The sequence below is a fragment of the Ictidomys tridecemlineatus genome, chromosome 2 (genome assembly GCF_052094955.1).
Source record: "Ictidomys tridecemlineatus isolate mIctTri1 chromosome 2, mIctTri1.hap1, whole genome shotgun sequence".
Taxonomy (NCBI): Eukaryota; Metazoa; Chordata; class Mammalia; order Rodentia; family Sciuridae; genus Ictidomys; species Ictidomys tridecemlineatus.
Genome location: NC_135478.1, coordinates 14432384 through 14452261, shown reverse-complemented (window position 1 = coordinate 14452261; position 19878 = coordinate 14432384). Strand labels below are relative to the sequence as shown.

Genomic DNA, 19878 nt, shown 5'->3' with positions numbered 1-19878 from the left:
TGAGAAAGCTGTGATCAGAGAGGTTAGGCAACTTTGCCAAAGATGCACAGCAAGCTGCATGGTGATTTGAGTGTGAAGAGCACATAGGCTGTTGCCAAGCACCTCTTACCCCTGGCCCAGTCTGGCTGGGGCGTGGGCAGAGGGCTTTTGTCTTGTGACCACACAAGCAACAGGAGGCATCCTACAGGCTGGAATTACTTATGGAATATCTCCAGCTGGGCATGTGACAGGAAAGGAGCTTGGGGACTCAGAGGAAGCTGTCTTGTCCTGAGAGTACAGCCAGCCGCCTGGGCGGGGGTTTTTGGTTGATTTCCTCCCAGCTGCCCAGGCACGCGGGCTTTTTTTTCTTTGGGGATTGAACTCAGGGGCACTCAACCACGAAGCCGCATCCCCAGCCCCATTTTGTCTTTTACGTAGAGACGGGCCGCACTGAGTTGCTTAGCGCCTCCCTGTTGCTGAGGCTGGCTTTGGGCTCGAGATCCTCCTGCCTAAGCCTCCTGAGCCTCTGGGATGACAGGCGTGGGCCACCGGTGGCATGTGAGGTCTTGGGGGGAGCCAGGGGGGGTTCTCTGCTCCCCGGAGAGTGGCAACTAGAAGTCCAGGTCCAAGAGATGCAGGACCCTGGGACCCGCCCTGGGTCATGGTCCCCGAGTGTCGAACAAATGTCTAGAGGGGGCCCGGGAGGGCCTCACAGTAGTTATATGCTGCATCTGAGGACATGGGGCACCCTCTGGGTGGCACGAGGAGTGTCGGGACTATTGATGCCACTCGGCAAGGAGGAAGCTGCAGATCAGAGAAGGGAGGTGACTTCTTCCGAGGGCACAGCTGGTGGCCCAGCAGGGACTCAAACCTGGAGGCTGGTCAGAGCCAGAGGAGGCCCCGGGTACCCCTGAGCAGGAGCTGGGGGCTGATCAGGGGGCTGAGCGGGTGGCTCTCCCGAGGGACACTAGGTGGGTGTGGAGTCCTCTGGACTCATGTGGCCCAGGGTGGGGGAGTGAAGGCCTTGGCACTCGGAGGTGGCCTGAGGTTAAACCCACAGTCCTGGCCACTGTGACCCACGCATGCCAGGGTCCCCCTGCACATGGGGACTGCCGAGAATCCCAGGCATCAAGGACACACTCGGGCCCATGTTCAAATGTTTTATCTCCGTGTCGAAACAACGTACCGTACAAAAGCTGCGCCCAGCCTGGCGGGCGGGCGGGCAGCGGGTCCCGGGCAGTGTAGAAAACAGGGCCCTGGCCCAAGAGGCCGAGGGGGAGCTTACAGTCAGGAAAAACAAATCGAAACCCAACATGATCGGGAGGAGCTGAACCTGGTCAGTGGAGGTACCGTGGGCAGTGTCGCAGCGGTCACCCGGCGGCGCAGCCTGGAGGCCTGGGCTCCGGGCAGGCGCTCACCAGTTTATTTTTGACTCTTGTCGCGGGCTGTCAGGCGACGGTTTCACTTCAGTGTCGGGAGGGGAAGTTGGGGTCCGTGGGGCGGGTCCCGCCCGGCCCCGAGGGTGGCGGCCGAGGTTCTTGGAAGCAGCCGAGCGAAGTTCCTTCCTGCCCTGACCCCAGGTCTATGGCTTAAAAATCGGGGCGCCCAGGCCGGGGCCGCGCAGCCCGGGGCCTCTGTAAACATGGAGGTGCAGCCGGGAGGGGCTCCGGGGACTGCGGGGGCGTGGCGAGGGGCGCCGTCCAGGGGCAGGGGTGGAGGGGCAGGACCCCCAACGTGGAAACAGAGACAGAGACCAGGAACGGGAGGGAGGCCGGGAAGGGGGCAGAGCGAGCGGGGAGGGGACCCTGGGGGCTGGTCTGTCCTGGGCTCAGCGCGCGGCGGGCGGCGGCCCGGGGCCGGGGGCGCGCACGGGGTGGGCCAGGGTGACGGGCAGCGCGTCGTTGTGCTGCACCAGGGACGCCTGCTGGTAGTGCAGCACCAGCTCCTTCAGCGACCCGTACAGGTTGTAGGGCTCTGCGAAGCCGAAGCCGGTGGCCGTGCGGTAGATGACACAGTGCTTGGTGTCACCGTCCACCCTGAGAGGGACAAGGGCCGGTCAAGAAGCGCCCCTTCCTCCCACGCCCCCGGCCAGCCTCCTCCTGGGGAGCTGAGGGGCTGTCCTCTGAGGGCCCGGCGCACAGTAGGTGCTCAATAAGGGCACTCACACCACGGAGCAGGCGTAGCAGCCGCGCTGGCTGCTCTCGCGGATGAGGAAGGTGCCGTCGCGCTTGCCGCTGAGCATCTCCTCGGCCTGGGTGCGGTTGATCTTGCCCACGTACCACGTGCGCTCCTCGTGGTGGGGGAGGTCCTCCTCGTCCTCCATCAGAGCGTACTGGCTGTGGGGGGGCAGGGACGGGGCCTGGTCACTCATCTGCAGCCCGCGCCCCGCAGAGCTTCCTCCCTGGCGACCTCCCACTCCTCCTTCACAGCCGCCACAGGCCCCAGCTCTAAGGCGCACCCTCCCCTCCTCTTCCAGGTAGTCACTCACTCCTCTGTTTCGTTTTTGATCCCCAACCACTCATTGATCTTCTTCTGCCGGGCACCTTTTTGGGTAAGCCACCTGAGGACCAAGAAGAAAGAGGACGGTGGGCACCTGCTGCTGGGGGAAAACAGGGAGGGCGCGCAGCTGGCCCGGGCAGCCCCGTGGGAGGCAGCGGCTAGGAGACAGGATAAATTCTATCCCATTACGAGGTGACCTTGAGCTGGCCAAGGGCCGCTGGTTCCCGAGCGCTGCTTGCTAGCCGCCTCTCCTGTCCACTGACCTTCACGTTTAGGAGGCCCTGAAACCCCCCAGGCCCTGATAAGGCCTTATCACCACGCGCAGAGAGACTCAGTCCTGGGGGCCGCCGCACTGCTGTTGGCCTTTGTCCAGCAAAGCTGTCTGCCCTGGGCCTCGGCTTCCCCAGCTAAGGGCAAACTTGGGAAAGAGCTTGGAAAGGAATAAACGCGCTAATATGCACGTGTGCTGGGCGGGGCGCCTGGCCGGGCACTTGGAGAGGTGGGAGCTGGACAGAGGCTGCGGCTGCCGCCAGGGGGCAGAGCGGAGCGCCTGCGAGACCAGGGCTCCCGCGTCAGAGGCCCAGGGAGCTGCAGCCCGGCTGGCAGAGAGGGAGGGGACCCAGGGGCCAGCGAGGGGTCCTCAGGGGCTAGGCGGGGGCCGCGTGGTGAGCAAAGGCACAGGCCAGGCCTGGGGCTCCACTCACACGAGGTACTGGTCGCGGATCTTGCGCAGCTGCATGAGGTCGGGCTTGAGGCTGTTCATGCGCTTGTCGATCTCGCGGTTGTCCGAGGCCTGGGCCCGCAGGTCCTGCTCCAGCTTTGTGCGACTTTCGTGGATCTCCGCGATGCGGGACTTGAGCCGCTCCGAGTTCAGCAAGATCCTGGGGGCGGGCCGGGGAAGGGTCAGTGGCGTCAGGTGGCTCCAGGGCTCTCGAGAACTACAATGTGAGCCTCTGAGCCTGCGCACAGCATACCCCCCCCTTGCCCTTGGCAAACTCCTGCTCATCCTCCAAAGCCTGTGCAGCAGACCCCGGCAGCGCGCCTCACCGCTGCATCTCCTTCTCGTTGCCCTCGCGCCGGAAGCGCTCCAGATACTCCTTGCTGCACTTCTCCTGCGTCTGGCCCTGCTCCTCGAAGATCTTGATGGTCTCGTTGAAGGCCTCGATTGCTGTGCGCTTCATCTGCAGCTCCTGGGGAGGGGGCAAGGCAGGGCGCCTCTAGGGACTCCGCGAAAGTCCCTCATGAGGATGAAGGCCACCTCATCTCTGATACGGAGACCCTGCTCAAACTGTCCTCTCCTGGGACACGTTCCTGGAACACTTAGTCTAGTGGAAGACAACGAACTCCTATTCAGCCTTCAAAACCTTCCTCCTGGCTGGGGAGACAGCTCCGCTGGCCTCCCACGCACAGGCCCGGGCTCCACCCCCAGACCAAGCAAAGCAAACACCAAGCCCCCACTCCCCGACTTCCCCTTCCCTTTGGGCACCTAAAAACCCCTGGACTTTTTTTTTTTTTTTTTTTAATACTTTTTTAGTTGTAGCTGGGCACAATCTACTCATTTTACTTATTTATTTTTACGCAGTGCGGAAGGTTGAACCCAGGGCCTCACACACCGTTAGGCGAGTGCCCCGCCGCTGAGCCACAGCCCGGGCCCACACACTCAGCATTTTCTATGTCCTTCAATTGGCAGAGACAGGACATTCTATCTGAGTCTGTTGTCTCTCAACTTGCAGAAAGAGGCATATTAATTCAGCCCTTGGGCCGGGCACAGGGTGAACGCCTGCAACCCCATCAACTTGGGTGGCTGAGGCAGGAGGACTGCAAGTTCGAGGCCAGTCTAAGCAACTTAGCAATACTCTATGCTACTTAGTGAGAGCCTGTCTCAAAAAATAATAATAAAAAGAGCGGAGGACGCGGCTTTGTGGCAAGGTGCCCCTGGTTTCAACCCCTAGTATCCCCCCACCGATACAGTCCTTGAGAGACAAAGCCTCCTTTTAAAAAAATGCCCCCATTCCTGTGACCTCCTGCCCTGGGGCCCAATCTTCACCAGGCTCCAATCGTTCAGAGTGACACCCTGGTTAGGGGGCACCGAGAGCAACCCAGGCCCTGGGTTCCAGAGTGCAGAGGGGAGGCCCAGTCCCAGGGAGGCACGGAGGCTCTCCGCGGGACCTCCAGGCCCTGCTACGGCCACTCTGTGGGCCTGCTGCTCCCTTCTCATCTGACCCTTTTCTGTTTTTTTAACTACATGCTAGGCCACCTGTCCTCGTGGCCTTGGGTGGACCCTTGGCTCCCGGCCTCCCCGGCCGGCGCCCTGGCCCCCGAGCACAGGAGTACCTGGGAGGTGCGCGTGTACTCCTCGTAGAGCTGGTCGTACTCGCGGCTCTTGTCCTGGTACTGCTGGTGGTAGACCTTGAGCTGGGCGCCCACCGCCTCCACGCTGTCCTCCTTGACCACCTGGTCCTGGAGATACCACGGAGTCAGGGGAGACCCAAGATTGGGTCGAGGCCACCCCTGGGCCCAGAGGCCCTGGAACCAGCCAGGCGCTGCCCACCCTGGCTCCGCCTGGCACGGACCTGCTGGTACTTGGACACGGGGTAGAGGAGCCGCGTGTCCAGCTTGGCGTTGTACTGGGCCAGGGACTCGTGGCGGTAGTGGGTGATGAGGTCCACCACGGAGCAGAAGGTGAGCGGCTCTGAGAAGCCGTAGTGGCCGTCGCGGTGGAACACCTTGATCAGCTTGTTGTTACCGCCTTTCCTGCAGCAGGGAGGGTGGGCCATCGGCACCCAGCAGGACCCGGCCCGGCCCCGCCCTCGCCCTCCAGCCAACACCATGGGTGTCCCAGCCCCTGTGCAACCCCTAGAGAGCCCGAGGGCCCAGGCCCACCTGAGGGTGAGAGTGTACTCCCCTTGGATCTTGCTGGATGCATCTCGAACCAGAAAGGTTCCATCTGGGGTGTCCCGGAGTTTCTCGTTTACCTCCTCCCTGTGGGGACATCCAGGGAAGAGCTGCCGATTTGGACACCCTACACCCCAAGTGGCATCTCCTGGGTCCCCAGCCCCACCCCAGAGACCCTACCTGGAGATGTCCCCCCAGTACCACTCTGCGTCCTGCAGGGAAGGTGGGCTCCCCCCATTGGCCAGGCCTGTGGGGGCTGGCTTTGCCTTGGAGGGTTTAGGTGGCAGTGCTGGGGGACAGGAAAACAAATGCACAGTAAGCACCAACTGTATACTGCAGCCATCTCCCACTGCAATGGGGCCTGTTCATACCGGCAGGGCTCCAGATGCGCATTCATGGTCCCCCAGGAGTACGAACTGACAATCATTTTTTAAAAGGGGGGGTGTTACCTGGAGGTGCGACCTCCTGCTCTTCCAGGTGTTCCTGCAGCAGCTTCTCCACCAGCAGCGCAGGGAAGCTGGGGCTGGACTCACTCCTGGGGGAACGGGAGCATGGTGAGGGCCGGGGAGGGCGTCCTGGCCTCACATGGCGGTGCGCACACCCCTTCTAGTGCTCGCACACTTGGGGGTCATTATACACGAAGGTATGTACAGGGAAGAGGAATAGGTGACACCCGCAGCTAGGTGAGGCCAAGTCCTGCCTAGTGTGTGCAGTCCCCAAGGGCACAGAGAAGACCAAGAAGCAGCACCTGACCGGCCCAGACCTGTCTCCTGTCCTGGCTCCAGGTCTTTCCTGGATCCCTCCCGCAGGCTCAGGCGCCGCCCCGCCCCTTCTGCTCCACTCAGCCCCGCCCCCATGGCACTGCTGCTCACCCGTCAGGCGCGCCCCCTGGCGGCGGTGAGGGTGGCTGCGTGCGCAGCAGCAGCGGCCCAAAGGTGGCCCCCAGGGCGTGGATGGCAGGGCCCGGGGCTGGGGCGTGACGGGCCACCCGGCCCAGGTGCTGGAGTAGGAAGCGCAGTGTGAGAGCGCGGTGCAGTGGCAGCGTTGGGGGTTCCAGCACCGGCCCCAAGGGCCCCGCAGCCTCTGAGAACGGAAAACCCGGGCTGGGTGAGCCGGGGCGGGCGACCGCCTACCCACCCTCCGCCAGTCCCCTCCCTGTCCCTGGCTCCCCTGTAGGCTCACCCCGCAGAGCACGGCTGGCTTCTGCTGAGGCCTCAGGTGTCACGAGGGGCGTGGGCAAGGCCAGCAGGAAGCCCTTAATGCCATCCGACAAGGTAGCAGCGTCCCACTGATCCACATCGCTCAGGGACCAGTCTGCGGGTGCAGGGGGACATGCCCGGTGGCTGTTGGGGGGGAGCCTGCAGGGATACCGCCGCCGGCTCCCCCCATCCCTGCCTACGGAGGCTCCCCTCACCTGTGCGCGGGGCGGGCAGCTCGGGCCTGCAGTGGGGTTCGCTGTCCAGCCCTGGAGGGTCAGGGGACAAGTGAGTCAGCTCTTAAATGTTGCCCGACCCCACGGAAGGATCGGGTGGCCACTCAATCCCAGCAGTCTGGCTTTGGAGCCCAGAGATACGGTTAAGAGGAGGAGAGGGGGTAAGGAGGGAGATCTCCCAAGGGCACTGTGAGCCACCTGCAGGTCCATCGCCACCCAGGTGCCCGCCCCCACGGAGCCCAGTGCTCCCAGGCTCAGCTTCCTCGGGGCAGCCCTACGTGGGTTTCTCCCATCAAGGGAGGAGAGCAAGCAGAGCTGGGTCCGGGCCAGGCTGAGGCTCACCTATCTGTTCAAAGGTCTCCACAAGCTTCACCAGGATGGGGGGCGCCGCGTCAGGTGGGCAGAACTGCTCAGGCAGGTCGGGGAGGGTGAGGCCTGGTAGGGGACAGCAGGTTGGTGAGGGCCCTGGAAGGACCCTGTCCCTCTGCCCAGTGGAGCTCGGTTCAAATGGCTCCAGGCAGGACCCGGCTCAGACAAGCACCCAGCACCTGGACCACCCGGGGGAGGCCAGCGGGGAAGAGGCGCGGGGAGGGCTGAACTGATGGGAGGCCATTTTCTGAAGTAAGAGACATCGAGAGGTCACACAGCTTCAGAGGCCAGGCTGAAGAGTGGCCATGCGAAAAGATGTCCAAGCCCTGACCCCGGGACCTGCAGCTCTGTGGAAGGAGGGTCTTTGCAGGTAGAACAGAGGGAAATCTGGCCCCGAGCAGATCATCCTGGATCTAGGGTGGCCCTAAGCCACCAGCTGGTGTCTAAAGGCCACGTGAAGACAGCTGCAGAGACTGGAGTGAGCCAGGCCAAGCCGAGGAAGGGCGGCAGGCACCAGGAGGCGGCAGAGCAAGAGACCACCCGACTTCCTGCAGAGGGAGCAGGCCCCGACTTGGGATTCCTGGTTCTAGAAACGTGACAGAGGACATTTCTACTGTCCAGAGTCACAGAAAGAAGAGCAGCCTACCCCATCTGCCTGTCTTCCCTCGAAGAAACCGAGGGCCAGAGAAGGCAGGTCGGGCACCCAGAGTCACACAGCAACTGCGGCAGAGCCCCAAACCTGTTGCTGAGTTTCAGTGGCCGCCCTTAGGGGATTCTTCTTTCTTTGAAGGTGCTGAGGATGGAACCCAGGGCCTCACACGTGCTGGGGGAGCTCTCTACCACTGAGCCGCGCCCCAGCCTGCACCCCAACCCGTCTCTCCTTTTTTTGATATAAATGGAAAAAAAAAGTGATTGAGAAAGAAGAGAAGGAAAGCATGCCTCTGACCCGCTATTCCGGCGACCCTTCCTCACCTCCTGAGTCATTCTGCTCCTAAATTCTCTTCCCTTTTTGAAAAGGCTGGAACCCCTCCCAGCGGGCGGGCGCCAGGGTCTGGGGCCAACACCCCCCACCCTGTGTTCCTGGGGGTTCTCTGTGTGCTCGCCTCCCGCCCCAGCAGGCTCCTGCTGCTGCGCCACCATTTGGTGCGGCTCTGGCCCTCGGCAGGACGCCCTGGCACAGGACAGGGGCAAGTTGGGGCCTGTGGGGCCGCTGAGTGACAGGCCAGGTGGGGCCTGGAGCCGGCAGAGGCCCAGCTGCATGGGATGTGCCAAAAAAAAAAAAAAAGAAAAGAAACAGCAGGAGAGAGGGGGGGGGGCTGGGTTCTGCAAATTCAACCCAGAGACCACCAGGGACCCGTGTGCAAATGGAGCCGGAGGACCCGGAGATCAGGCCCTGCCCCCATTTTACAGATGAGCAACTTGGGCTCAGAGAGGCTGGGCCTCCACGGGGCCTCCCATGGACGCTGGCCAGGTAGGCCCAGGAGGCCCTGGGACTCCGCCTCGGCGCCCTGATTGCGCTGATGGCAGAAACCCGCCTCCACTGGCTCCCGGGGGTCCCAGGGCGCACAGACCAGTGCTGCCATTTCCTGAGGGAAGCCCAGCTCTGCGGAGGGCAGCCTGGCAGGTCACGGCCCTGAACGTTTGGAGGGCGAGACTGGGCAGCTGCCCCGAGTGGAGATGGTGTGGGGGCTGGAGCGAGGCCAGGCAGAGGGAGGCGGCTGTTACCAGGGGGAGAGGCAGAGTCTGGCCTGGAGCCCGGATGGGGCCGCCTCCTGCTCCTTCAGGCCGAGGCAGGACGCAGGCCTGGGCCCTGGAGACGCCAGATGCCGTGGGGCCCAAGCCAAGCTGGAACCTCTGCGTCCCCCTTCTGCCCCCTGCTGTGGGACTCGGGCCTGAGCATCTGGGGACCGCGCAGAGCAGCCTGGCGCCCCCTGGGGCCTTGGCCTCCCTGGGGACTGACCCTGAGTCCTTTGGTCTCAACCTGCCCATGGGCTTCCTGGGCCGCGGGAGGGCGGGATCAGGCCAGGCTGGTCCTCAGCGCCCCTCGCCTCAACCGGGGCCTCCGTTTCCTGGCCGGAACCCACAGCCCCTGCCTGCCCCACATTCGCTCAGTGCCCGGCCTCTCTGCTCCGGGCACCCTCCTGGGAAGTGGGGATGGCTCCTTTCTAGCGAGCACCCCACCCTCTTGGGTTTTGGCTCCCTTGATCTTAAAAACCAAGTAAAATCAAAGGGGTTCTACCAGGAACCCCATCTGCAAACCGCAGGACGAAGCTAGATGGGGCCTCTGAATCCCGGGACCACTCACTGTCCACGCCCTCGGTGGGCCCCCTTCCTCAGCACTCCTCACCCTCTGAGCCTGCCAGCGTCCCCTGAACCTGCCATTGCTATGTCACCACCCTCACCCTTGCTGTGCCCACTGCCTGGGTTCCTCCAACCCCCGCTCCTCCCTGCAAGCCTTCTGCACAGCCTCTGCCACCAATCATCACCTTCCCATCGTCCTGAATTAGAAGTCCTGTGAGGGCAGGGCCAGGCTTTGTGTCCAGTGCTGAGCTGACAGCAGCGCCCCAAACACACATCTAATAAACGACCCATGTCCTTATTCCTCCGCCCCTGAGAGAGACCCCAGTGCCTCCTTGCAGAGAAGAAAAGACTGAGGGTCCAAGTGGACATCCTCTTCCTAAGGCTTCTGCCTGCTGCTCACCTGGTTCGGGGGGCCCATCCCGGGGCCTGGCAGGAAGTGGGCGGGGGCCTCGTGGTCGAGGGCCTGGCCGGGCCAGAGCCACAGGCCCCAGGAACTCCACGTAGGTGCCAGGGAAGTCACCTCGCTGTCGGGTGCGCTCATTGAGGCCAGGCATCCAGCCTACACTCTGTGGGCAGCGCTCACCGCCCTCCGCCACGCCCAGTGCCTGCAGCGCAGCCCGGCTCACCACCAGCACGTCGCCGGGTAGCAGCTCCAGGTCCTCTGGCCGCTCCCGGCGGAATGGGTACAGTGCGCGGTACTGGAAGCCGTCGGCCATGGCTGGGTGCCGTGTGATGGGATGGTCAGGCAGCTGCTCAGGGCCCTGACGGCCCCATCCACTGGGTGGGCTCGGGGTGCTCAGGCCTCGATTTCCAGCCGAAGTCAAAGGCGACCCTGGGGGCCGCTCATGCCTGGCTCCGCACCATCATTCCATGACTCCGCGACGGCCACTTGTTGCTGTGTCCACCATGCGCCAGCTGCAGGGCGGGGGCTGGTGCAGTGATTGCAGTTCACTTGGCCACTGCGTTCCCCATGGGAGAGGGGCGCTGGAGCAGGCAGATCACTCCCTCAGGAGAGGGGCCATTAGTGCCCGAGGCTGGCAGCTCCTCCAGCTGTACCAGGTGAGGGAGCCGGGGGAGCCAAGGGCACAGGTTGCCACCATGCTTGGCCAGGGTCGCTGACCTGCAGGTGGACAGGGCAGTGACAGTCACATGATGCACACCCTTGACACAGAGATGGGCCCAAATCCAAATCCTGGGCCGGAACCCCCTGAATCGCTGGGTGGCCTTGGGTGCCCTTCCTTCCTGTCCTCAGTTTCCCCGTTTGTATAATGGGTGCATTAGCAGCCCTCCCTCAGGGCTGTGGGGAGTGGAGCTGGACAAACTTCATGCTCAGCTGAGCGAGCTCCTCATCCTCGTTTGAGATGGGAACCAGGCTCAGAGCAGGGAGGTCTCTGTAGGGCCACTCCATGGGCCAGGGAGAAGCGAGGACTCACACCCAGGCCCAGATGGAGCTGAGGCGGTGGCTGTCACATGGCCAGTGGCGCTCAGAGCAAGCAGGGTGAAATGGGAGCCACTCAAAGTACTTGGGGGCCGGTGGAGCAGAGGAGGAGGCAGCAGAGGGTGCACAGGGTAGGTCGGGAGGGCCAGGGAAAGCCCTTGGCACCTGCAGAGTAAGTCCAAGCACAGGGACTTCCAGTCTCTGCAGGGGAGCAGGCAGGGGGCTGGGGTGTCCCTAGCTTGGCTATCTGGGGCCCACAATAGGTGCAAAAAGTAGGGGGGGAGGTGTGGCAAAGAGCCAGCCAGACCTTAGCTACAGGGTAGGACAGGGAGCCAGGAGAGGGTGGACAGGAGGAGGGCACTGTGGCCGCCAAGGGAGGTAGATGCCAGGTGCTGAGTGATGAGTGTCCCCCAGGAGCTCAGGCCTGGAGGAGCAGAGATGGGGCCTCCATGTTCCCAGCCCCAGCCCTGCAGATCTGGTTCTCCTGTGAGGATGGGGCCGGGGCGGGGGTGTGCAGTCTAGAGAATCTGCCTCAGAGCTAAGAGGGCGCACCAGGCCCCTCCCAGCCTCTGCAAAGGTACATGCGAAGGCCTGGCAGCAGCAAGTCGCTTGCCAAGAGTTCAGGTGGCTAGAAGAAAAGGCGCCATCCAACAACCGCCTCGTGCCAAGGGTCTGGGGTTTAGCCCCAGGCCACAGAGACTCTCAGGAGGTGTCTGAGCACAGAGCCGGGGCTCCACACTCTCAGGTGCCCGAATAAACCAGCTCTCTGAACCTGGTCACCCACATTCTACAGGTGGGGAAACTGAGGCCCGGATACGAAATGTCCAGAAAACCTCCTGGATCCGCCCGCCTGGCCGCCCCCGCGCCCCGGTGTGCACGCGTTTGCACACGCTGGGGAAACGGCGCTCCCCGAATTCGAGAGGCGAGGGAGCCCCAGCAGGGCTGGGGGCTCCGCGGGTGGACACACTGCCTGCGTGCTCACGCAGACGCACACTCCGGCCTGCGTGGACCCCGCAGCCCAGCCAGGAGACCGGAAGTGGGATCGACCCCAGACCCTCCTGCACCCCATTGTGCCCCAGTGCGGGGCGCCCCTCGTTACCGCTCGAGGCCACACTCCAGACGGGGCCTTCTTGCATGGGGGACCGCGGCTCCGGCCCTGGATCTCCGCCGCGAAATCCCCCGTTCCGTCCCGACCGTCCCCGGCAGGTTGCACGGCTGCGGAGGGAGCCCGACGCCTCCCCTTCCCTGCGGCCCCCCAATTCCCGCGGGGCCCGATGCAGCCCGCGCCTGTGGTCCGGCTTCCACAGGGGCCCTGTAATCTGCCTAGGGGCCCCGCATTCAGTGCACTCCCAGCCCCTCCTGCCACGACGGCCACTAGGGACTCACCTGGTCGCGACCGCCACCGCCGCCGCCGCGGCCGCCGTCACGTTGAGCCGAATCCGCCCCGTGGCTCCACCGCGGCCGCCGTCGCCGCAGCCGCGGGATCCCCTCGTCAGCCGTCGCCGCGGTTCCGAGCGGCCGGGCCCGCCCCCGGCGGAAATGGACGAGCGCATTCGGGCCGGCGAGTTCACCGAGACCTAGGCGGAGTCGGGGCGGGGAAAACGCCTGAGTGATTCCGGAAAGAGCCGAACGTACTCCCGCGGGACTGGCCGGCTGGAGGTTACAGCGAGACAGCCGAACAGTTACGGAAGTAGCCGAATAAGATCGGGTCGGTGGAAGCCGGACTCGGCAGGAGCAAAAGACCCCCGAGCGAGTCCGGAAATAGCCGAACGCGCTCCAGCTGGTTTGGTGGAACAGAGGCTGAGCTGAGAGACCGCGGGGAGTTGCTGGAAAGAACCAAGCGTGCTTCGTCCCAAACGGAGACTCTGGGAATTTAGGCCCAGAGACTACTGTCAGATTCCGGAAGTTTCCGAAGCATGGACGGTTCTAGACGGCGGGTGAGGGGGACTCGGGTTCAGGAAAGTGGGCAACGGAACGGGGGAAGGGCTAGCCACCGAAAACAGCCGACCGCCTTCGAGAAAGAGGCGGAGTTGGAGGCGTTTCCATGGCAACCCGGAGCGTCCGGAAACAGCCGAAAAATCTCGAGTCCCGGCCGGAGCTAGAACGTGGCTGACTTGGGCACACATCCACGATTGTTTCCGGAAACAGCTGAAGACACTCGGAACTGGGGGCGTGGCCAAGGATGTTTCTCAGACTGTCGAGAGCTCCGGAAATAGCCGACAGCACTCGGGCCGGGTTCGGGGTGGGGCACAGTGCATGGCACAGCCCAAGCAACGATCAGAATACAAAGGACACCACGATGGCTTTGTCTTTGTTAACATAGCTCAGGACTCCAGACCAGTATCCGAAGGTTTTTTTGTTTTGGGGAGAGGGCGGCGGGTCTCCTAGTGTTGCTCAGGCTGGTTTCGAACTCCCGCCCTCAAGGGATCCTTCCGCCCCAGCCCTTTAGAGTAGCAGAGGCTCTGTACCTGGCAGGCTGAAGGTTTTAAGGGTAGTTCCCATGATGGGCACTCCCAGGGAAAGGGCAGCAGGGGGCCAGGGTCGGAGAAGATGCCAGAGAGAGAATCAAGGGCATCTTCAGTCTCCGTAACCCATTTCACGTGACTTTGAACGGAGTCAATTTTCTCCCCATTCCCGTCCTTTGCCCCCTTTGCAGCCCCTCACAAATAGACATGAGACCTCCTCTTTGTAAGTGTGGCTTTTATTCACTGCCAGCTCCAGGATGGACGGAGGGGCGAGTCATGCACAGCCGAGGTCTGCCCTTCAACACCAGGCAGCGCGAGGGCTCAGGGAGGAATGCAGAGCAGGCTGCAGCGCGGGAATCTCCCTCACCAGGCGGGTGAGCAGTCTCACCAGCTGCCTCCCAGGTGCCCAGCGGGTCACCCGCAGCATCACTGGGAAAGAGCCGGGGCTAGAATCTGCTGTAGCTGACACCGTTCAAGCTCTCTTGATGATACTGCCTGCAACAGGGCCTGGCAGATGCTCTCTTCTACCAGGACCCTCCCTGGGCCACCCTGGGCCAAGTCTCTGCCCCTTGCTGGGCCTCAGCTGCTTGGACTGTACAATAGAGATCACAATACCACCTCCAGCCTTCTAGAGGCCGGCAGAGGGAGAAGCCATGAGTAAAAGCGCTTGGCACACAGTAGGTGCTTAATAAATAGTCATTGGGATTAGTCTTGTAAACACAAGGAAACTCAGGCACAGAGTGGGAAAGCCATTTTCCCAGAGCCACACAGTGAAGCTGAAATTCAAACCTGGGTCTTGTTGCCCTCAGCTGGCCTTCCTCATTGGAACCTCTTCCCAGGGAGGCTCTGAGGGACCTGCTGACGGATGTTTCAGACATACCGTGGTCAAGGGCTCACTCTGGTGGACCTTGAACACATAGGATTTTGTCCAGAGTAGACACCCCCTCCTTGGCAGTAGCCTTTGAGGCCTGTGCCTCCCAGGGCATCGGGGACACCTGCCAGTGGAGTAGGAGACCTCTGTCTAGACCTGGTGAGCTCCTACTCATCCATCAAAGCCCCAGCTCCCATGCCCACTACCTGCAGGATTGGAGGCGGACTCCAGCAAGGATGGATTGGGGATGGCAGCTGTGACAGCGGGAAGTGACCCTCAGAATCCAGATCATTGAGATGAGATTGTTTTGGGGGAAGCACAATTTGTGGACCCTCCAGGTCATATCCAAACCCGGCCTGGACCAGTGAGCTTGGTTGCCTCCTCTCAAATCAATCTTGGGTTGGAAATAGGATCAGGACGGACACACACACACACACACACACTTTGAAAGTACAAACTAGAAAACACAAACACACACGACTTGTCCAAAGTGCTTCCTTCTCAGCCCAGAGGGCAGGGTCTGCAGTCGGGGTCTCAGGTGCCTGGGGCCAGACCTGGCAGCCGCCTTCCGGAACGGCCAGTCTGACTATTGCTTATAAAAAGTAATAAATTAGTTGCAAGGACTCATTTACAGCGTCAACCGCGGGCCCCATCCCTGCTCCTCCTGCCCCAAGGCCACCAGAATACGAGGGAGGACCCAGATGGCTTTTGCCTTCTAGGTGTCGCAGGCTGAAGTGTCAGTCTCCATCCAGGCGTGACTTTACATTAAAAGACAGCATGAAGAACGCGTGGCTTTGAGGCCCGGGAGCGGCGGCTGGGCTCAGTCCTTCGCGGCCGGGGCTCCGGGCGCGCTCTCGGCGCCTTCCACGGCGATCTGCGGCACCGCGGCGAGCAGCACAGCGCCCTCCTCCGGCGGCTCGTCGAAGCTCACCTCCTGCACCGCCTCCTGCTTCTTGAAGGAGTCTCGGCGCTCGGACAGGTGCAGCCGCCGCATCACCACCAGCTCCGAGTCCTGCCCGCGGCTGCGGCGCCCGGGCTCTGCATCCAGCCGCTCCCCTGTGCCCAGCTTGTCGGCTGACTGGCCCCGACGCAGCCGCGGGGACCGGGGGGTGGGGTGCCCGGGCAGGGGCGAGGGCGAGCGCGGTGGGGCTGCAGCCACGGGTGGACAGGCCAGCGGGGACGGAGGGATGCTGCTCGTGGACTTGCGGCGGCCAGTCTTGTGGCGTGGCGGCCCCAGTTTGGCAGCCAGGCCGTGCAGGGAGCTGGGGCGGGTGTGGCCAGCAGCGGCTGGGGAGGCAGGGCTGCTGGAGCTCGGGGACACGCTGGGTGGGGATGCGGTATCTGTGGGTGACAGGCACAGGTCAGAGCCACCAGCCTCAAGGTCCCCAGCCTGCAGGTGGGGCCCTGGGACCCACCAAACTTGCCAAAGCCCACGTCTTTCACCGCTGCCACCTATCTGCACAGGGCCCTTCCCTTGGCCTAGATTCCGCGAACTCCTACTCAACCATCAAAGCCCAGCCCTCTCACCCCTTGCTCCAAGAAGCCTTCCCTGCCTCCCCTCTGAATTGCCTCAGTTTCTCCCTCCTTCAGGTCCGACCCTTTCCCAGTGGCGTGTGTGTCTTTTTGGTGGGGAGTGGGGGGGTGGGGGGTATGGGGTGGCTCGGGATTGAGCCAGTGGTGCTCTACCACTGAGCCACACCCCCAGCCCTTTTAAATTTTATTTTGAGACAGGGTCTTGCTAAGTTGCCCAGGCTGGCCTTGAACTTGTGATTCTCCTGCCTCGGCCTCCTGAGCAGCTGAGACTACAGGTGTGAGCCGCTTAGCCCAGATCTGTCTACCTTTGGAAGACTAGGGGCTCTCAAGGTCAGGTCAAGTCAACAATCTTCCCAACACCCAGACCGGCCCTCCCCACCCAGCTCAGTCTCCATGCCCCCCCCCCCCCCCCGTCGCCCCCCATTTTAAACCCAGTTTTCTGGCGGGATCTGTTCCCTAAAGCGCCAGCAGCCGCCTCCTGCTTTCCCTTCTGCTCCAGGGCTCACGGTGTTCCTCGGCTGGGCACCCCCTTCGCCGACTCCCACATCCTCTCTGGCCACCCTGGATTGCCTTTTAGGCCCTAGGAGGCGGGAAGGCTCCAGGTGGTCACCCCTGACCCCAGTCCTGCTGCCTCCTTCCTGGGGACCAGCCCTCTGGGGACTGGGTGCGCACCCACCTGCTGGGGCGTCGGGGGCGGGGCTGCGGCAGGGCGTGGTGGGGCTGGGGGAGAGGCTGTGCGTGGGCGAGCCCGGGAGGCTCTCGCTGGAGGACAGCGAGTGGTGGAGGCCGGAGGAGAAGCTGCGGCTGGTGTGCAGCGCGGAGGCCGGCTGCTTGGAGATCTTCTTGAAGAGCGACTTTCGCCTGGGGACCGTGCGGAGGACACGATGAGTAACGGAAAGTGGGTGCCTGCGCCCCGCGTCCCCCGCAGCCCGCCGCTCACCGGTCCTGGGTCTCCCGCCGGCGGCTCCGCTTGCTCCTGCGCGCCATGCGGCCCTTGGCCACGTTCTTCCGCGCCGGGCCCACCTTGATGGACGTGTTCTCCAGGGCCGTGGTCCGCAGGGAGAGCTTGTTACCGCTCTGTGGACAGATGGCAGGGTCGCCTGCGGGCCCCTGTGCTCTGGCGCTGGGATCCGCCAGGCGACCCAGCTCCGTCCCCAGCACTGAATGCCCTCCAGCTCCGCCTCCCAGGGCCCGCGGTCCGGGCTGCGATGGAGCCCGGGGCCCTGCGCACCAGACAAGGAGCACCCCCCCCCCGCCCATTTCTTTGCCCAGTGTCCCCCCTTCCCTGTCCACACACCCTCACCTCATGGCCTGCCACCCACAGGGTCAAAGACACAGCCCACGGTCTGCGCCCCGCCACCTGGAGCCATCCACCGCCCCATGTGGTCCCGGGGGGCTACCAGCAGCGCCCGCCTCGGCCCCTCCCCGTTGCTCATCCTGTCCTGGGCACGGTCCTAGGTCGGCTGCCCATGGCCACAGGGCGCTGGGGCGAGCCACACAGGGTGGCCAGGGGGCAGGATGGCTTCTGGCAGGTCACAAGGGGGCAGAGGGAGGGGGACGCGGGCACCTTCAGCAGCAGCTCCACCACGTCCATGTGCACCAGCCCCAGCACCGACTCCCCGTTGATATGCGTGAGCAGGTCGCCGGCGCGCAGGCCCGCCTCCTGGGCGGGGCTCCCGTCCTCCACGCTCTGGGGACAGGGGGACAAGGCTCAGGGCTGGCACCCCACATCCCAGGGCCCCAGCTGCTGCCCTCACAGGCCTCCCTGCGCTGGGCAGTGGGGGGCATCGGTGCCCCTGCCACCGTGCGCACCTGCCACCGTGACCAGGGGCAGGGCGGAGACAGACTCCAGCTGCCTCTGCCACTGGTGGGAGCCACACTGGCAGGACACCCTGCTGTCCCCACTCACCTGGGTGCCCTCCCACTCACCCAGACAACGTGGTGCACGGTGTAGACGTCACTGTCACCCATGTAGACGCGGATGGCGCGCAAGCTGAAGCCGTACTTCTTGCCGGAGCTGTGGATGACGATGGGAGGCCGCAGGCTGCCGCACACGGGGGACGGGTCCCGGCTGGGCGAGGAGTCTCGGGAGGACGGGTTCGAGGACAGGGAGCGCGGGGACAGGGGGCTCATGAGGGGGCCACCGCTGCCGTCATCTGTGGGCATCGGGGAGTCACTGCCTGTGAGTCCCCACAGGGCAGCCTCCTCCCCCACGGTGGGCAGGATGGGGGGGGGTCAGCAGCACAGACGTCCCCAGGCCTGGAGCTGGTCCCCAGGCACCAGCACTTCCTCCTCTAGGGCTCAGCCCAAGGGGACCCGCTCGGGACCCCCTCCCAGCTCCCGAGTCCCTGGCCACAGCTGTCCTGGGCCTGCTGGTGACACACACCTGGGTAGCCTCGGGCCAAGAGGAGCCTCCGCTGTTACCTGCTGTGATGATGAGCGACAGGGCGGAGACGGACGCTGACTTGGGCACACGTCCCCCGCTGCCCCCGCCACTGCTGGGGGAGGCCCGGGACTTCTCGGGGCCTGGGTCCCTCGGGCCCCCGAGGCGGCGGCCCCGGCCGGCATCCAGGGGCCGCGGCGTGGAGTGGCGGGCGCCCGTGCTGTTGCTCCGCAGGCGCGCGTGGCTCAGGGCCGCTGTGTCAGCTGAGGGGGGTCGGGAGGTCACCGCTTGGCATGCGCACAGCCGCCCCAACTCGTCCCCTGCCCCCCACACCCTTCCCGAACTGCGCCCAGGAGACGCCACAAGTCCCCCCCTTTCCTGGAGGCGCCTTCTCTCCCTCCCAGTGGGACCTCTGTGTCCTCTCGGGGCTCCCCGACCCCATCTTGACCCTGGGAAGCTGGGGCTCCGGGGGCCTCCTGCGCACCCCAAAAGCCCCCTGCAGACAGTCCCCTCTGGGAAAGTTGGCGCCCTCCTGCCCCGGGCCCCCTCACCGGAAAGGCTTGAGGGCTTGGGCACCGCTGGGGCGGCTGGCGGAGGGGGGTCGGGCTCCCCCAGAATGAAGACGGGCTTCTTAGGGTCCCCAGAGGCTGGGCCCGCCCCCTCGTCCTCTGAAGAGAAGGCAAACTTGGGCATCGTGTCTAGGCTGATGGTGCTCAGGAGGCATGGGCTGGGGCCCCGCTCAGGCTGCGACGAGTGACAGGAGGAACCGGAGGACGTCCAGGACCTTAGCCTGCCGGGAGGAGAGCGCGTCCCTCTGACCAGGTGCCTGCACCTCAGCGTATGTGGCCCCTCCTGGCTAGGTCTCACTCAGCCTGGAGGCTGAGGCAATACAGGGGAGGCCTCTGGGTGCCTGGAGAACTCCTACTTGACCTTTAAAACCCAGCCTCCAATGCCCACTCTGCAGCAGACACTGATTGTTTCTGTTGGGTCTGGGCTTTGAAGGATGAATAGGAGTTTGTTAACAAGACATTCTGGACAGAAGGAACAGTGTAAGCAAAAGCCCAGTGGTGTGATGGTGCACAGCTGCTTTAGTTTTTGGTGCCATTAGGAATGCAGAGTCAAAGGGAGTGAGGTTAGGAGGGGTCTGATAATCTGGCCAATGTGTCTGACCCTTTTCTACTGGGCCACTGGGAAGCTCCTTCAACCTCAGCAGGCTGAGAGGTTGGATCTGCCTACACCCTTGGCCCACCTACCGGACTTCAGTGCTCGGCCGACGGCCATTCTCCCCTTCGCTGCTGCGCTCCCACCCTTCCTCTCGGTCCTCACTGTAGCTCCTCTCAGTGAAGGTAGGTGTGGGCTGGACGGCCAGGAACTCAGAGCTGCTGTAGACCTGAGAGGCGGCGGCGAAAGACCACAGGGATAAGGAGGGCGAGGGCAGCCACAGCCGCACCAGGGGCTGGTCAGGCCGCGCGCCTCCTCACCGCCGGGTGCCTCCGTTGAACTCCCTCCAAAGACAATGGTCTTTAGCTTGATGTACAGATCAGGAAACTTGAGGCTCAGCGTGGCCTGGCCACTGGGTCAGAGGTGGGGCTTCTATTTGTGACCACAGAGTCCCACCCAGGGCCCAGCCCAAAGCAGAGCAGAGGGATTTTTGACCTAACTTTAAATAAAGGGAGGCATTTAACATAAGCTTGTGGGGGTGAAGAATAACAC

At 63.6% G+C, this 19878-nt stretch overlaps 2 protein-coding genes across 2 annotated transcripts; both read right to left on the bottom strand.

The window, feature by feature from the left end:
* Positions 1–1125: 1125 nt before the first annotated feature.
* On the bottom strand, positions 1126–12440 carry LOC101964684 (phosphatidylinositol 3-kinase regulatory subunit beta). The gene is made up of 16 exons (XM_005333003.4): positions 12300–12440; positions 9876–10595; positions 7148–7240; positions 6788–6838; positions 6556–6687; positions 6246–6456; positions 5823–5908; positions 5554–5662; positions 5362–5460; positions 5052–5232; positions 4813–4938; positions 3526–3668; positions 3183–3359; positions 2468–2539; positions 2145–2315; positions 1126–2015 (listed from the first exon to the last, which is right to left on the bottom strand). Exons 2-16 carry the CDS (start codon positions 10189–10191, stop codon positions 1808–1810), a joined length of 2175 nt encoding a protein of 724 aa, XP_005333060.2. The 5' UTR covers positions 10192–10595; positions 12300–12440; the 3' UTR covers positions 1126–1807.
* Positions 12441–13598: 1158 nt separating this feature from the next.
* On the bottom strand, positions 13599–19803 carry LOC144374995 (microtubule-associated serine/threonine-protein kinase 3-like). Its single transcript, XM_078037854.1, has 8 exons — positions 19419–19803; positions 18717–18955; positions 18207–18428; positions 17712–17938; positions 17350–17472; positions 16723–16859; positions 16459–16643; positions 13599–15590 (listed from the first exon to the last, which is right to left on the bottom strand). The coding sequence occupies exons 2-8, from the start codon at positions 18856–18858 to the stop codon at positions 15070–15072; spliced, it is 1557 nt and encodes a 518-aa protein (XP_077893980.1). The 5' UTR covers positions 18859–18955; positions 19419–19803; the 3' UTR covers positions 13599–15069.
* Between the last annotated feature and the right edge of the window lie 75 nt (positions 19804–19878).

Coding starts and splice junctions, on each gene's coding strand:
- LOC101964684 (XM_005333003.4), bottom strand. CDS start 10,191: ATGGCCGACGGCTTCCAGTACCGCGCACTGTACCCATTCCGCCGGGAG. Junction 7,241..9,875: donor GGATGGGCCCCCCGAACCAG/GTGAGCAGCAGG, acceptor GTCCCCTACCAG/GCCTCACCCTCCCCGACCTG. Junction 5,233..5,361: donor GAGTACACTCTCACCCTCAG/GTGGGCCTGGGC, acceptor TCCCTGCTGCAG/GAAAGGCGGTAACAACAAGC.
- LOC144374995 (XM_078037854.1), bottom strand. CDS start 18,858: ATGCCCAAGTTTGCCTTCTCTTCAGAGGACGAGGGGGCGGGCCCAGCC. Junction 17,939..18,206: donor GTCGCTCATCATCACAGCAG/GTAACAGCGGAG, acceptor CGATGCCCACAG/ATGACGGCAGCGGTGGCCCC. Junction 15,591..16,458: donor CGCCCCCGACGCCCCAGCAG/GTGGGTGCGCAC, acceptor TGTCACCCACAG/ATACCGCATCCCCACCCAGC.